General features: G+C 40.5%; 1 protein-coding gene across 1 annotated transcript in view; it reads right to left on the bottom strand.

Moving 5' to 3' along the window:
- The window catches only part of LOC308118724 (nck-associated protein 5-like), a gene marked incomplete at its 3' end in the record, with an annotated part of 84,282 nt that overhangs the window by 41,010 nt on the left and 30,779 nt on the right, over positions 1-12,493 (bottom strand). Inside the window, 2 exon segments of the mRNA XM_080478235.1 lie at positions 7,687-7,845; positions 12,256-12,346. Coding sequence (XP_080334361.1) covers positions 7,687-7,845; positions 12,256-12,346 — 250 coding nt within the window.

Here is a 12,493-nt window from a genome sequence, read left to right as displayed (position 1 = left end):
GAGGTCTGCAGGGAGGTCAGGGAGGTCCAGCCCCCGAGGTCACGCTGGTGCAGCTTCATGGTGTTTTAATAAAATCATTCGTAGTTTTAAGCTTTTTTTTTTTTTCTCTTTTTTTCCAAATTTATTTAATGAAATTTCCCAGGCGAGATTGTACAGCTTCACTGGTCAGCTGCGATCGTCTGTGGTCAATTCTTCTTCTTTTTTTTTTTTTTTTAGATAAGAGAACAAAAACATCAACAAACAAAAAGAAAACAAGCATAAACAGACGAGATTAGTGACGAAAAGAAGTGAAAAGATTGAAGAGTGAATAAGTAAAAAGAAAAACACAAAAAAAGATTCAGCTCTCTGAGCTTTAACCTCCACGTCCCATCACCACTATCTATTACCAGGGAATATACAACAATTGTTCAAAAATGATGAAGAGTCTTACAATCTAAGGAGGAAATGTAACTTTAAACAACCAAGATTTCGCACGACCAGAAAAACGGTTTTGTCTCTCAGTATGCGGGGTGAGACGACTGAACGGGTTTAGTGTGGAACTGAAGCAGTGTCCAAATATGAGACAGTTTAAAATGCTATATAAAAATATGATTTTCAAAAGGTACAAGGAAGAAGAAGGTGTGGCCAATCACTAGGCTATGTTTAGGGACAAATGTCTGGTCATTTCTTTTGGTTATTTATATTTGTTTCTTTCCTTGCACTGTGGGCTTGTGTGTGTGTACAGGTGTTTATGTCTGTAGATGGACGTGTATGTATATATATTCTATGTGCTGCACAGGACGTGTGTGTGTGTGTGTGTGTGTGTGTGTGTGTGTGTGTGTGTGTGTGTGTGTGTGTGTGTGTGTGTGTGTGTGTGTGTGTGTGTGTAAGAGATGGAAGGAAGTAATTATATTATTTACTTGTGACAAGGGGTGAGAGTAAATAAGTTTTTACTTCTTCTCACTCCTTTTCGAATACTCATCTGACGATGTTTTTCTTGATTTATTTTATATTATTATTACTGTTATTCATTTATTTATTTATTCGAGAGGAAAACTTTGTTGTTAATTTTCTTTTCTTTTTTTTCTTATTGTTTTTGTACCTTATTCGAAATAAAACATTTCAATCAATCACTATATCTCACTATTCATCCTGCTTGAAACGTCTTTGGTGCTCTGATAATAAATACAAGCCTGACTTGTGAATTCTGCAGCAGTTTTGCGTCAACAATCAGGAAGTATTTTCAATCTGCCTCATCAATACATCTTTTTTACATCCGTTTTTCATTTTATACCCAGATGGGGACAATAGCTGAGCTTCGTCTCCACCAGAGACCATCAGCTGATCAATCATTCAGCAAATTAGCCATCAAATTCCAGGGAAACTGCTTTCAGGTGAAGTTCAGAGGAGTCAGCGAATCGCCTCCGAGTTAGAAAGCACAGCAAGTTCAAGTCTGCTTTTATTACTCATCTTTTTTTTTTTTTTTTACCAAATATTTTATCTTTCATGGAGGAATTATAGGGAAACAACCCGAGTGTGCTGTAACGACTGGAAAGTAGTTTCAAAGTAAGAGGGGAACCCGCTAATGTTTTCTCCAGTTTGGCATTAAAGTTTAATCACACTGTGGATGAAGGAAAAGCAGCCACCATGAAGAGGCAACAACATAAAACCCCCAGAACACACTCAGGATCGTCCGTTATGCTCGTCAAAGTGGGAAAGGAAAGGGATGTATTATGGGATGCCACTTTATTCTGGGAGATCATCACTAACGACACACGGGCTTTTCTTTGCAGTACAACAAGAGGACGTCAAATATCAATGAATTCAGCGTCTGTGCTGGAACTACTCAGGCATGCGTCTGAACTCTGGAGATATGCAGGATTCATATAAGCTGCACATAATCAAAATCATCCTAATGTGTTCAGTCCTCTGCCGCTCTTTATCAGCTGAATCGTTACATGCTTTGCCACGCATGGAAGTCATCTGGAGAAGCCGCTTCTCAAGAGGTCTGACATGTTTACCTCCATTATTATAGATATTTATCACAAAGCACGCATGTGATTCTATAGATGAACTGTGAGGGACGCATACGAGCACTGATGGAGTTTTTCAGCCTTATTTGAACTGATATATGAGGCGGCGTCTCAAAGGTTTCAAGCATGTTTCAAATGTTTATTGTAATAATTACATTGTAAAAAAATCTAATTTTATGAAGTATTCCAGTATTTGTAATTACTGTGCATTTGATTTTTTATCACGGTCAAAACTACAATTCTAGTAATGAAAAACTAAAAAGCTGAGAGTGCAAAACACTGTGAACTTCAGGAAACACGACCAAATAGAAAAAAATTCAAAAACACTACCAAATTAAAAAAAATTAAAAAACACTACCAAATTCAAACAACACTACCAAATAGAGAAAAGACTCGATTTGGAAGTGATTTGGAAGTTTTAGCTCTATTTGGGAGTTGTTGTTTTGTTTTGTTTTTTCAATTTGGTAGTGATTTTTTCTATTTGATAGTATTTTCTCTATTTGGTAGTGGGTTTTTTTTGTTTTTTTTTATTTGATAGTATTTTCTCTATTTGGTAGTGTTTTCTGGAGTTTGTAGTGTTTTGCGCTTCAGGCCACCGTAGAAAATATCAGTTAATGTGTCACAAATCCAACACAGGGGAATTTCACTCTTTGACTTTGACTCTGATGCCTTTTGAAACTCAAACTGGTTTATAGAAAAACTCATCAGACCCTCAAAATGTTTGGCAGTTGTTGGTTTTTATGTCCTTTTCCTAAAGATATTCCTACACGTAAATCACCTATAAATAATAAATAGCTATACCATGTCCAGGCAATAATTAGACGCTGTTTCCATCTGCTCCTGTCTTAATGTCTCAGCTTGACCTTTTGAAGATTATGGCAGTGGTCACAGTAATTATAGCAGAAACGATGTACTGAGGCGGGAATTAACGCAGTAAAAAGAGATAAAGTGATGAAGAAAAGCACTTTCACCCGGAACGCTTGTGCTTTTGTTCAATGTGAAACCAAAGGTCGACGTCTGGACGGATCCATTAAAAAAACCACGATAAAATACTTGAGGAAGCTGATCTACAAATTGGACGCACTAAATGTAGAGCGTGTCAAAGTCTGCTGTATGTTTACAGATTTATAAACTCATCCTGGTTTGTTTTAAAGTTACTCTACCAAAAAAATTAAATCTTTAGAATATACTTCCCTGTGAAGGAATCACTTCTGCACATGACAATAAAGCAGACACTCGGTTGCATATAAATATCCTGAATTCAAAATTGGCCAAATAAATATTGGCATAAAGTGTAAAATCAGATCAGTATCAGTGTTGCCAGGTTGGGCGTGTTTCCGTCCAGTTGGGCTATTTTTCTTTAAGTCAGGCGGGAAAAACTCCACTGGGCTGGTGATTAAAATTTGGGCTGCTTTGGTTCACATTTGGCGAGTTTTTAATATTGTGAAAACATCTCTCTCTCTCTCTCTCTCTCTCTCCCTCTCTCCCTCTCTCGCTCTCTAAGATAAGGTAAGATGATATTTATGTCACATTATTTTATTTGCACTGGGACTGATTTTGGTAACTGCAGCCCACCGATTCTATTGCATTTGCTCGTTGAATTAAAAACCCAATCAGCTGCTGTGCTGCAGGTCGTTGTGCGTCTTTCAGCACCACAGGTGTGGAAAGCGGTGAGGAGAAAAAAAAAAGAGAGACGGGAGGGAGGGAGGGAGGGAGAAGCGCTCTGTATGTGCGTAATTTAGTTTAATTTTAAATTGTTTTGCATGTTGTCCTCATACGGGTCATTTATGATGTAAATAACGAAATATGAGGCCTCCACGTCTTCAAAGTGCACATTTATACGTGCAGTCGGCATTATTACTAATCGGCCTGGCGTCAGGATGCCAGAGGTTCATTTTGCAGTTTGTGTCGCCGGTGGTTGATTGACTGCACTCTTGTTGGTTGCAATTTGCAAAAACCTATTTATTCATTTATATGTGGTTATTTGATGCAGGTCTGAAGCTCTGGGTGTGTTTTCTTTTGCATGTGTTGAGATTTTGCGGGTTTGCACGGGTGTGTGGTTTTTATTGGAATGGGCGGGTTCTAAGATGTGATTGGGCTGGAAACTGTCAATCTGATCTGGCAACACTGATCAGTATTAGATCAGAATTCACTCAACGTATTATATAACTCCCTCATTCTTCCATATCTGAGTTATGGTGTGGAAATATGGAAATAACTATAAAATAAACATTGAGCCTATTTTTGTTTTTACTTCAGAAGAAGAATTTGACTCATAAATCAATTATTATTATACTCCAACAAATCGTCTGTTTGCCAAATCAAAGACCCTAAAAATACATGATATTGTTGACCTTAATATACCAGCATGTATTTTGTGTCAAATATACTTAATAATCCTTCCAAAAGTGTCAAATATATACTACATATCCTTCAAATCAATAATGCAGAAAAACCTAGTGGTGGACGAGTCGTCCGTGCACCGCTGGTCCACTACTGCGTCTCTGACAGACCTGGTCAGTTAGTCCAGCCAACATGTTAAGCATCCTAAGATGCTGGTTTACGCAGCGGTCAATAATGAGAAGAAGACAAAAATCTATTTATGGCACAAGTCAGAGTCAGTCTGGAAATGGCATGCAACCAGTTACTGTTAATCTAGCTTTTTTTTTTTTTTTTTTCTTTGACCAATTGCAACCTCTTGTACTGATCCTTTACTGGACTCTTGTTGTACAGAAGGTACCAGGATGCAGCACGTTTAATTTAAATGTAATGAGTCGCTGAATAGAGATTTTTTTTAACCATGTCAGTCACTGCAGAGGCGTTTCTTCCGATAAACCACGACATTAAGTGTTAACTGTATATCTTTCACCTCCCATCTAAGAAGGTTTCCTCACCTCTGACTGGCGGGGAGCGTCGGGCTTTTAACCCCCCCCCGGTGGGGTCGTTAGCGCCTCGAGTGGCTGAGGGCACATTGGAGCTGTTGACCCATTTTGGGTCTCATGAGTCACAAGTGTGAAGCTGCCTGAGGAGGGACGGCTTCAAAAAACCCTGAATCTATTGTTGCTGGCTCCAACTATTACTGGAAATACCACGATAAAGGAGACTCTTTAGCACCCAGGATAAGAGTAATTCAACTATCTTTGGGTTTAGGTTGTTTAGTTCTGCTGCAGGAGGCAGGCGACACTTTGGACGGTCCACTTCTGGTTTATCTACAAACTGCATCGACGTAAAGCATCGAGTGGGCACAACATGATACCAAGATTCACTGCACTTAAAACTAATAAACACACGGAACAGCGACTAAGGCCACGTTTACACCTACCCAAGTATTTTAAAAAACTAAAATATTTATCTGCGTTTACACATAAACGCAGCTACAAGTCTCCACAAACGTGGATTTTTTTTAAAACTCCGCCCACTGGTGAGATTTTGAAAAACTAGGAAATTACTCTTGTGACGTCTTGTTTTTTTTTTTCCAGGATTCTGATTGACTATCTTGGCTTCATGTTTCTCGTTACACTGCCCCCTACAGGCTTGGCATGCTCATAGTAGTTCTGAACCAGGTGGATATGTGGGTCCATGTAAATGAAGTTTCAGTTACTTTCATAGGTGACAGTCGCCGTGACAACAATCTAACGCTGTCGTCTGTCCATACGAATGTCCCTGTGCTCCCAGTGTTAATGTTTCTATTGTTCAATGTGTGTATGTGTGTGTGGTTTCATCACAAAAACAACCAACAGCACCCACTAGGGCTCAACATTCTAACAACATCGTTTTAAGTGTTTCTGATGTTTTTCCGCCTCTTCAACTCTCAGAAATGTTTAGTCTAATAGCAAGTTACAAGGTGAAAGTCTGAATGTTGATTTTCTTTAAAAAGAAAGTAAGTAGTGACAGTCATACGATAAAACGCAGGAATACCACAAGGAATAATACTAGGAAAACCACATTGTATCCCTCAGAATATAACAGGATAAGTGGAGTTAATTCTGCCGCATTTTTCTCCCCGTCTGTGCTTCGCGGTAGATAAAGGAAGAGCCATCAATAACGGCTGCCTGAGACCTCTCAGCAGATGGTGAGTCCTATTACCTTTTGAGCCGGGAAGGTGTAACAGAGGGGCGTACTGTACCTTCGACTGGAACGCTGACTCCAAATGTTAACTACCCTGTCAGCCTTTTAATTATCACCTCCTGGATATGAATAACTCCTTTGTCTTCTGCAGTTTGCCTGCCCCAAGGACCACTCTTCAACATAATGGGGTCTCTTTTTCCTGGATTATTCAGAGATGGATGGAGGCATGATGGAAACACACTGATTGTTTTGTCATTTGCATGTCTCCCCGGTACTCCAGTGCAGCACACAGACATGGTTGCATAACATGTCAATAATTATTGTCATTGGAGAGCTGCTGGATTTAAACAGGCAAACACTTAAACATTAAAAAGGCGCACAGCATCTGTAACTTTTTGTTTTTAATTTGCACCACAGGGTACGTTGAATTCTTCTTGATTCCCCAAATGTTTTGAAGCACGTTAGCCTTCAGCTATTTCCATTTTAAGACCAAGTAATATAGAGCGACACTACAAAAACCTCCTGAAACGTCCCGAAGCAACAACGCGAGCGGCCGACCTCCTCCTGACCTCGTCACTGCCAAAGGTGTGAAAGAAACGAAACGCTGCTCGTCGGTGTAACTGGACGGAGCGATAAAAGCTCCCCTAAAACCAGGTTGTTACGACAGGCGGATACACGCTGGGAGTAATTGTGCCTTCATAATCCCAGTTTTTTTGGGGAAGTATTGGGTACTCGTACTGGCGAAAGCTCCCCGATACAACCTGGTGGGTACTACGTGATGTCATGCAGGGACGCAAGAGTGTCAGCGGTTTGCAGATTCTTTCAAATGAATGACGAAAATAAGACAGGCTGTACATTATGTTAAATATCAAGAGGAGGAGAAAAATACTTCGTACATCACCAGCAACTTAATCACCAGAGACAACACAAATGTGGGTGTAGCTCCTCCTTTCTTTTACCTTGTTTATCTCCTAAAAGCACCAGCAGCCTGCAGGATAATGGTATTATAATAATTATATTGTAATTGTAGCAGCCATCACATCTGATTCAGTATTGAGAATCACTTTGCAATACATTTTTACGATAAGGGGCCACAAAAGGTTCAATTTGATATGAACTGAGGCGGGGAAATTATAGCAGAACAACCTGTAAAAAATGCCGACTCAACAGTTTCTCAACTTTCTACAACCTTCAGCATGCATGTTTTTTAAAACGTTTATATTATGGGTTTTGTTTTAAATGAAGAACAACAGCCACGTTTGAGAAACTGTTGTTTATTTTTACACTTTCCGAGGCTGGATCGAGCCCTCCCATGGTTTGGACTCGATCTAATACCTCCTAAAAAAAAACGAAACTTTGCCGGGATCAGTTATTGTGCGACCCGCACTCCAGAGCTCAGTCCTCACAAAAACAGCCTCATCTGCCGTCCTTCAGCTACCGACAAATCCTCATCCTCTGCAGATGCCAAGTGAAGCGCATTTAATTGAAGTACCCTCGATATATCGACTGATCTGACATTTCAGGGGGAGAGGGGGAGCGCAGGGCTGAAACTGGAGGGGGAGCAGCAGGGAGAAGGGTAAGAAGTGGACCATGAGATTCACTTTACCTCCAGTGCTCGGAGTCGCTCTAGCAGGGGATTGCTGTCCTTTGAATTGTCCTCTGATCCGCTGCCGCCGGCCTCGGGCGAGGCGGGCACCTCCGCCGCCGTGGCTGTCGGACCCTCCAGACTGTCCTGCTGCTTCCACATCTCCTCCAGGAGTTTGTCCTGGAAAGCAGAGAGCAGATCAAAGACCCATGCCTCACAGTCACAAAGGGGTGAAAACTAAATTCTCTTTGTTCTCGGCTTTCACTTATAATTGTGATAAATCTTGACGAACGACCTCGGTACATACATAAAACTTTGCTTGACTTCAGAGATTCACCAACTCAAACTTTTCTACTTATGACTTTAATCTAAACTGAATCCAATCAGCACTTGTATTGTTTCTGCTAATGCTCTGAATGCAGCTCTGAATAACCCTGATTACCGCTTCATCATGGCACCTGTTAATTGGGACATATCAGTCAGCGAGGAAACATTTTGTCCTCCAAGTTGAAGTGTGAGAAGCAGAAAACTGCATAAAGAGTTGAGTGAATTATAAAGGCAAGAGGACTGGGTCCCAGCAGCTCCAGAACTGCAGCTCCTGTGGGATGTGGGTTCATTCTAATACATGTTGTTCAGATAATATGAACAAAGGGGATTCAATCTACTTCATATGAATAGATGGAAATATGTGACATGATCAAATTACATTAAGTCAACAAATTATTTTTGTGAGTGTGGAAATGACTGAGAATGATTTTTTTTAAATGTACCCTTACATAAAGTAAATTAAAAGATATTCAGTGTAATATTTTTATTCATTAATTAAAAAAAGACAATAATATACAATATGTATATAATGGTATAAAATATATTAATACTTAAAAAACATAATAAAAGGTATATATTGTAATAGTGAATATTATTAATTCAAATATTACCACACTATATTTTGTATTTAAATATAATTAATGAAATTGAAATAGTTTTTAAAAAACAATAATTGTGACATTATCTCGAGAGCCTGCTTTTGTTGGTTGTGATCAGGTCGGTGTGAATAAGTTTCTGCTTCAACTTTCACCCTTTCAGCTGATTAGTTGGACAACTGAGATTTGTTCTGTCTTGTTTTCTGAAGACTGCCGAGATAAATTCAAATTCAAATTCAAATTCAAATTCAGAATAATAGCCACAATCATCATAGATCTTATTTGTGGTCCTGTTCGATCGGTATTGGGCTCCCTGGTTGCGAGGGTGAATGTATTTGTAGCCTTGACAGTTATAAAAGCTGTTCATTGCTGTAATGCAAGGCGCGTCACACTCTCTCCTGACAATGACGTCATCGTCTCTGCCTCGGGTCCACATGCAGTAAAAACACATGCAGCGATACACAACACGAACTTTGGAGGCAGCAAATGAAACTGCAGGTTGTATATTATATTTCCATAAACTCCTCCCAGGATTTTTCAGGATCTGGGAGACCAATCAATAAGGCATGCACTGAATAGATCGTTGATTTTTATCATGTCTGTTTTTATATGTACACATTTTTAGTCGAAGAAGCCAAATGTTGTGTTGCAGCAAAAACCTCCACAACAACAGGTCTTAATGTTAATCAGTGCTTAACACACTTTGATTGAAACCCAGCATTTGTATCCTCACAGGGATTCATCTTTAAGACATCGCATGGAGATTATATATATATATAAAAAAAAGATAAATGACTGTTGAGTTTGCGAAGACGTTCAGTAGCTGAACGGCTTTTTCAAACACTCGTATGAAAGTGGACTCACAGTTGGATTCTTATCTTGGCTTTTTCCTGTCAAAAGACTCTGGAGTCCTTTTGTCTGTTCTGAAGTTAAAGGAGTTGCTATCGAGACTTTACTCTCTGTACCAGAACGAGATAAAGCCGACCAAAGTGGAGCATTAACGAGCCGAATGCTTTTCCCTGAGCCCAGTGGACAGAAAGACAGCCGAAGCACAAACTAGCTGTGTGGGTTCTATTCCACCGCTGGTGGGGAGAAGGACTGGGGCTGGATGCCTTTGGAGCTCCGCTCAATTCCTCCATGAGCTGTTAAGTGCTGAAGTGTGCAGGGAGGGATTCGTGAGTCCAGTTCCTGTTATGGGTTTTTTTTTGTTCTTCCTAAGATTAATAGCTTTATGGAAGGTGAGGCAGCACTGAGGCAGAGCGGTGGGGGTGGGGGGGGGGTGGGGGGGGGGGGGTGTTCGCCCTTGTCATTATGCGTTTCAGAGGAAAATGACTCAAGTGAAGCTTCGTCTCGTTTGTTCCGTCTGTCCCGGGTCGCAGTAAACATTTTTAACTCTTGGCAGAAACGTCCCATTATAGCCCTTGAAGAATCTGGTTAAGGAGAGGAAGAACACATGCAGTCTAATTCTAAAAATGGTCTAACATTGACGCAGGAATTCTTTTAAATTCATTTGTTCCCATCATGCATTGTTCGTTGACATACGGCTGAGTGGAGCAGGGTGGGACGGGTTCTTTCACGAACAGTTTTTATACACAATGAGCTCAGTGGAGGAACTGCAATGCCCAACGAAAACACACAAACTAAAGGTTGTCCGTCCTTGTTTTCATACTTATAATACAGTGAGATTAAACTTATTGTTCTTGCAGAACAAAGATTCAATACATGTTGCTGTCCAAAGTTTGCTTGGCCTCCATTGGAGCGTCATTCCTCTTTGCATGAGATCAAATGACGAAGTCTGGCTGCGACTGGCCGTTAATGTGGTGTTGCATTATTTTGTGCTTTGCAGCAGTGATTAGTGTAAAACTGCAGAAATGGAATATTGTAAAGCCCTGATTCAAGAAAAAGGGAGACAGATAGTGGCACGAAAGAGATGGAAGTCAGATAAAGTGGAGCCTTGTAATTATGTGGCTTGTTGCGTTTGCTTCGGGGTTCATTAGTTCTCATGATTTGCACATTCAGTCACGCATCACACCAACACAACTCATAAATGACATTAAAGCTAATGATGTGTGTGTGTGTGCGTGTGTCCTCACACTATTCACAGTCTGTGGACCTTCCTTTATCTTGGCACATAAAGCAGATTGACTTTTCATTTATAGGAGTAACATTTTCTTTCTCACAAAGGTGGCAACGGTGTGAACGGTGCTTCTTTTGAAGCGGAGCAAATCAACATCTCCTGTACGTTCAACAATGAGGAAGATGATTGTGATGTTACATGTCAAGGTCGGTTCTGGAAATATGAGAAGTTATGGAAAATCTCACAAGGCTTGAATTTATTAATCTAAATATGTCTTCTATCAATTGGTGGGATCCATCCATCCATCCATCCATCCATCCATCCATCCATCCTTATCTTTTTTAATGAACCATCCATCCATCTATCCCTCTTTTAATGAACCATCCATCCATCCATCCATCCATCCATCCATATCTCTTTTAATGAACCATCCATCCATCCATCCATCCATCCATCCATCCATCCATCCATCCATATCTCTTTTAATGAACCATCCATCCATCCATCCATCCATCCATCCATCCATCCATCCATCCATCCATCCATCCATCCATCCATATCTCTTTTAATGAACCATCCATCCATCCATCCATCCATCCATCCATCCATCCATCCATCCATCCATCCATCCATCCATATCTCTTTTAATGAACCATCCATCCATCCATCCATCCATCCATCCATCCATCCATCCATCCATCCATCCATCCAATCATCCATCCAACCATCCATCCATCCATCCATCCATCCATCCATCCATCCATCCATATCTCTTTTAATGAACAATCCATCCATCCATCCATCCATCCATCCATCCATCCATCCATCCATCCATCCATCCATCCATCCATCCATCCATCCATCCATCCATCCATCCATCCATCCATCCATCCATACATACATACATACATACATACATACATTAAAAACTGAACAGTTCACCAAGCCATCATGTTGCTAACCCACAAACCTTCACACCTTCATCCAATTAACGATCAACTCCATTAGTACCGGGAGAAAACTGCACACAGACTCCTATTGGCCAGCAGGTCTGAGCCATGAAGCTCTACGCTGTCACACCGCACACTTAAAACAACAGTCACGCTTCAAATGTGTCACCACAGCAGGTTCTGAAATCACAAAGTACGGCACAAAGTTTTTCTTTTAGATGTGTATTAAAAGTGGCACACGATAAAGCTAATCCTGCCGTCATGATCCTGACAGAGCAAGTTTTAAATTTGGTTCAAAACATAAAGCCATCATCAGAAAAAGCTTTGAAAATCCATTTTCCAAGGGGAGATCAATAATATATCTGAAAGTAAATAATCCCCACGGGTTTCTGAGCCCTATCTGCAATTGGGGTGATGAAAAGCGGAGGGAGGGAAAAAAAAAAAATCAATTGTTGGAATATTCTCTTATCACAGTTTCACATTATACCACGACCACCTTCTCCTGAAACTTCCAAGACCTCAGTGGATTCACGGGTAAGAGAAAAAGATAACTCTACGCTCCATTCTTACAAATGCGACATTGCGTTGATGACGCTGAAGGAAAGAAGCATTAGGCAGCAGTGAGTCGGGGTTTCGGTACCTTGTATGCTTTCATGAGGTCCAGTGGGTCCACCTTGGGACCTTCTAGTGAGTCCTGGTTCTGCAGTAACGTTCGCACCGTCTCCTCCATGCTGCAAAGAAAAGGCAAAACCAATTAGAAAAGTGCTTCTTAAACTTTTCTCCTTGGAAAAGCAAAAAACGGTGAAGCCCCTGTCAGACCTACGACATGCAATAATATTACAGGAAAGCTGAACACGGGATAGAAAAGCAGAAGTCAA

This window comes from Lipophrys pholis (genome assembly GCF_963383615.2).
Source record: "Lipophrys pholis genome assembly, chromosome: 13".
In the NCBI taxonomy this organism is placed as follows: domain Eukaryota; kingdom Metazoa; phylum Chordata; class Actinopteri; order Blenniiformes; family Blenniidae; genus Lipophrys; species Lipophrys pholis.
The sequence above is the reverse complement of the archived record's forward strand: the minus strand, read 5'-3'. Positions and strand labels throughout refer to the sequence as shown.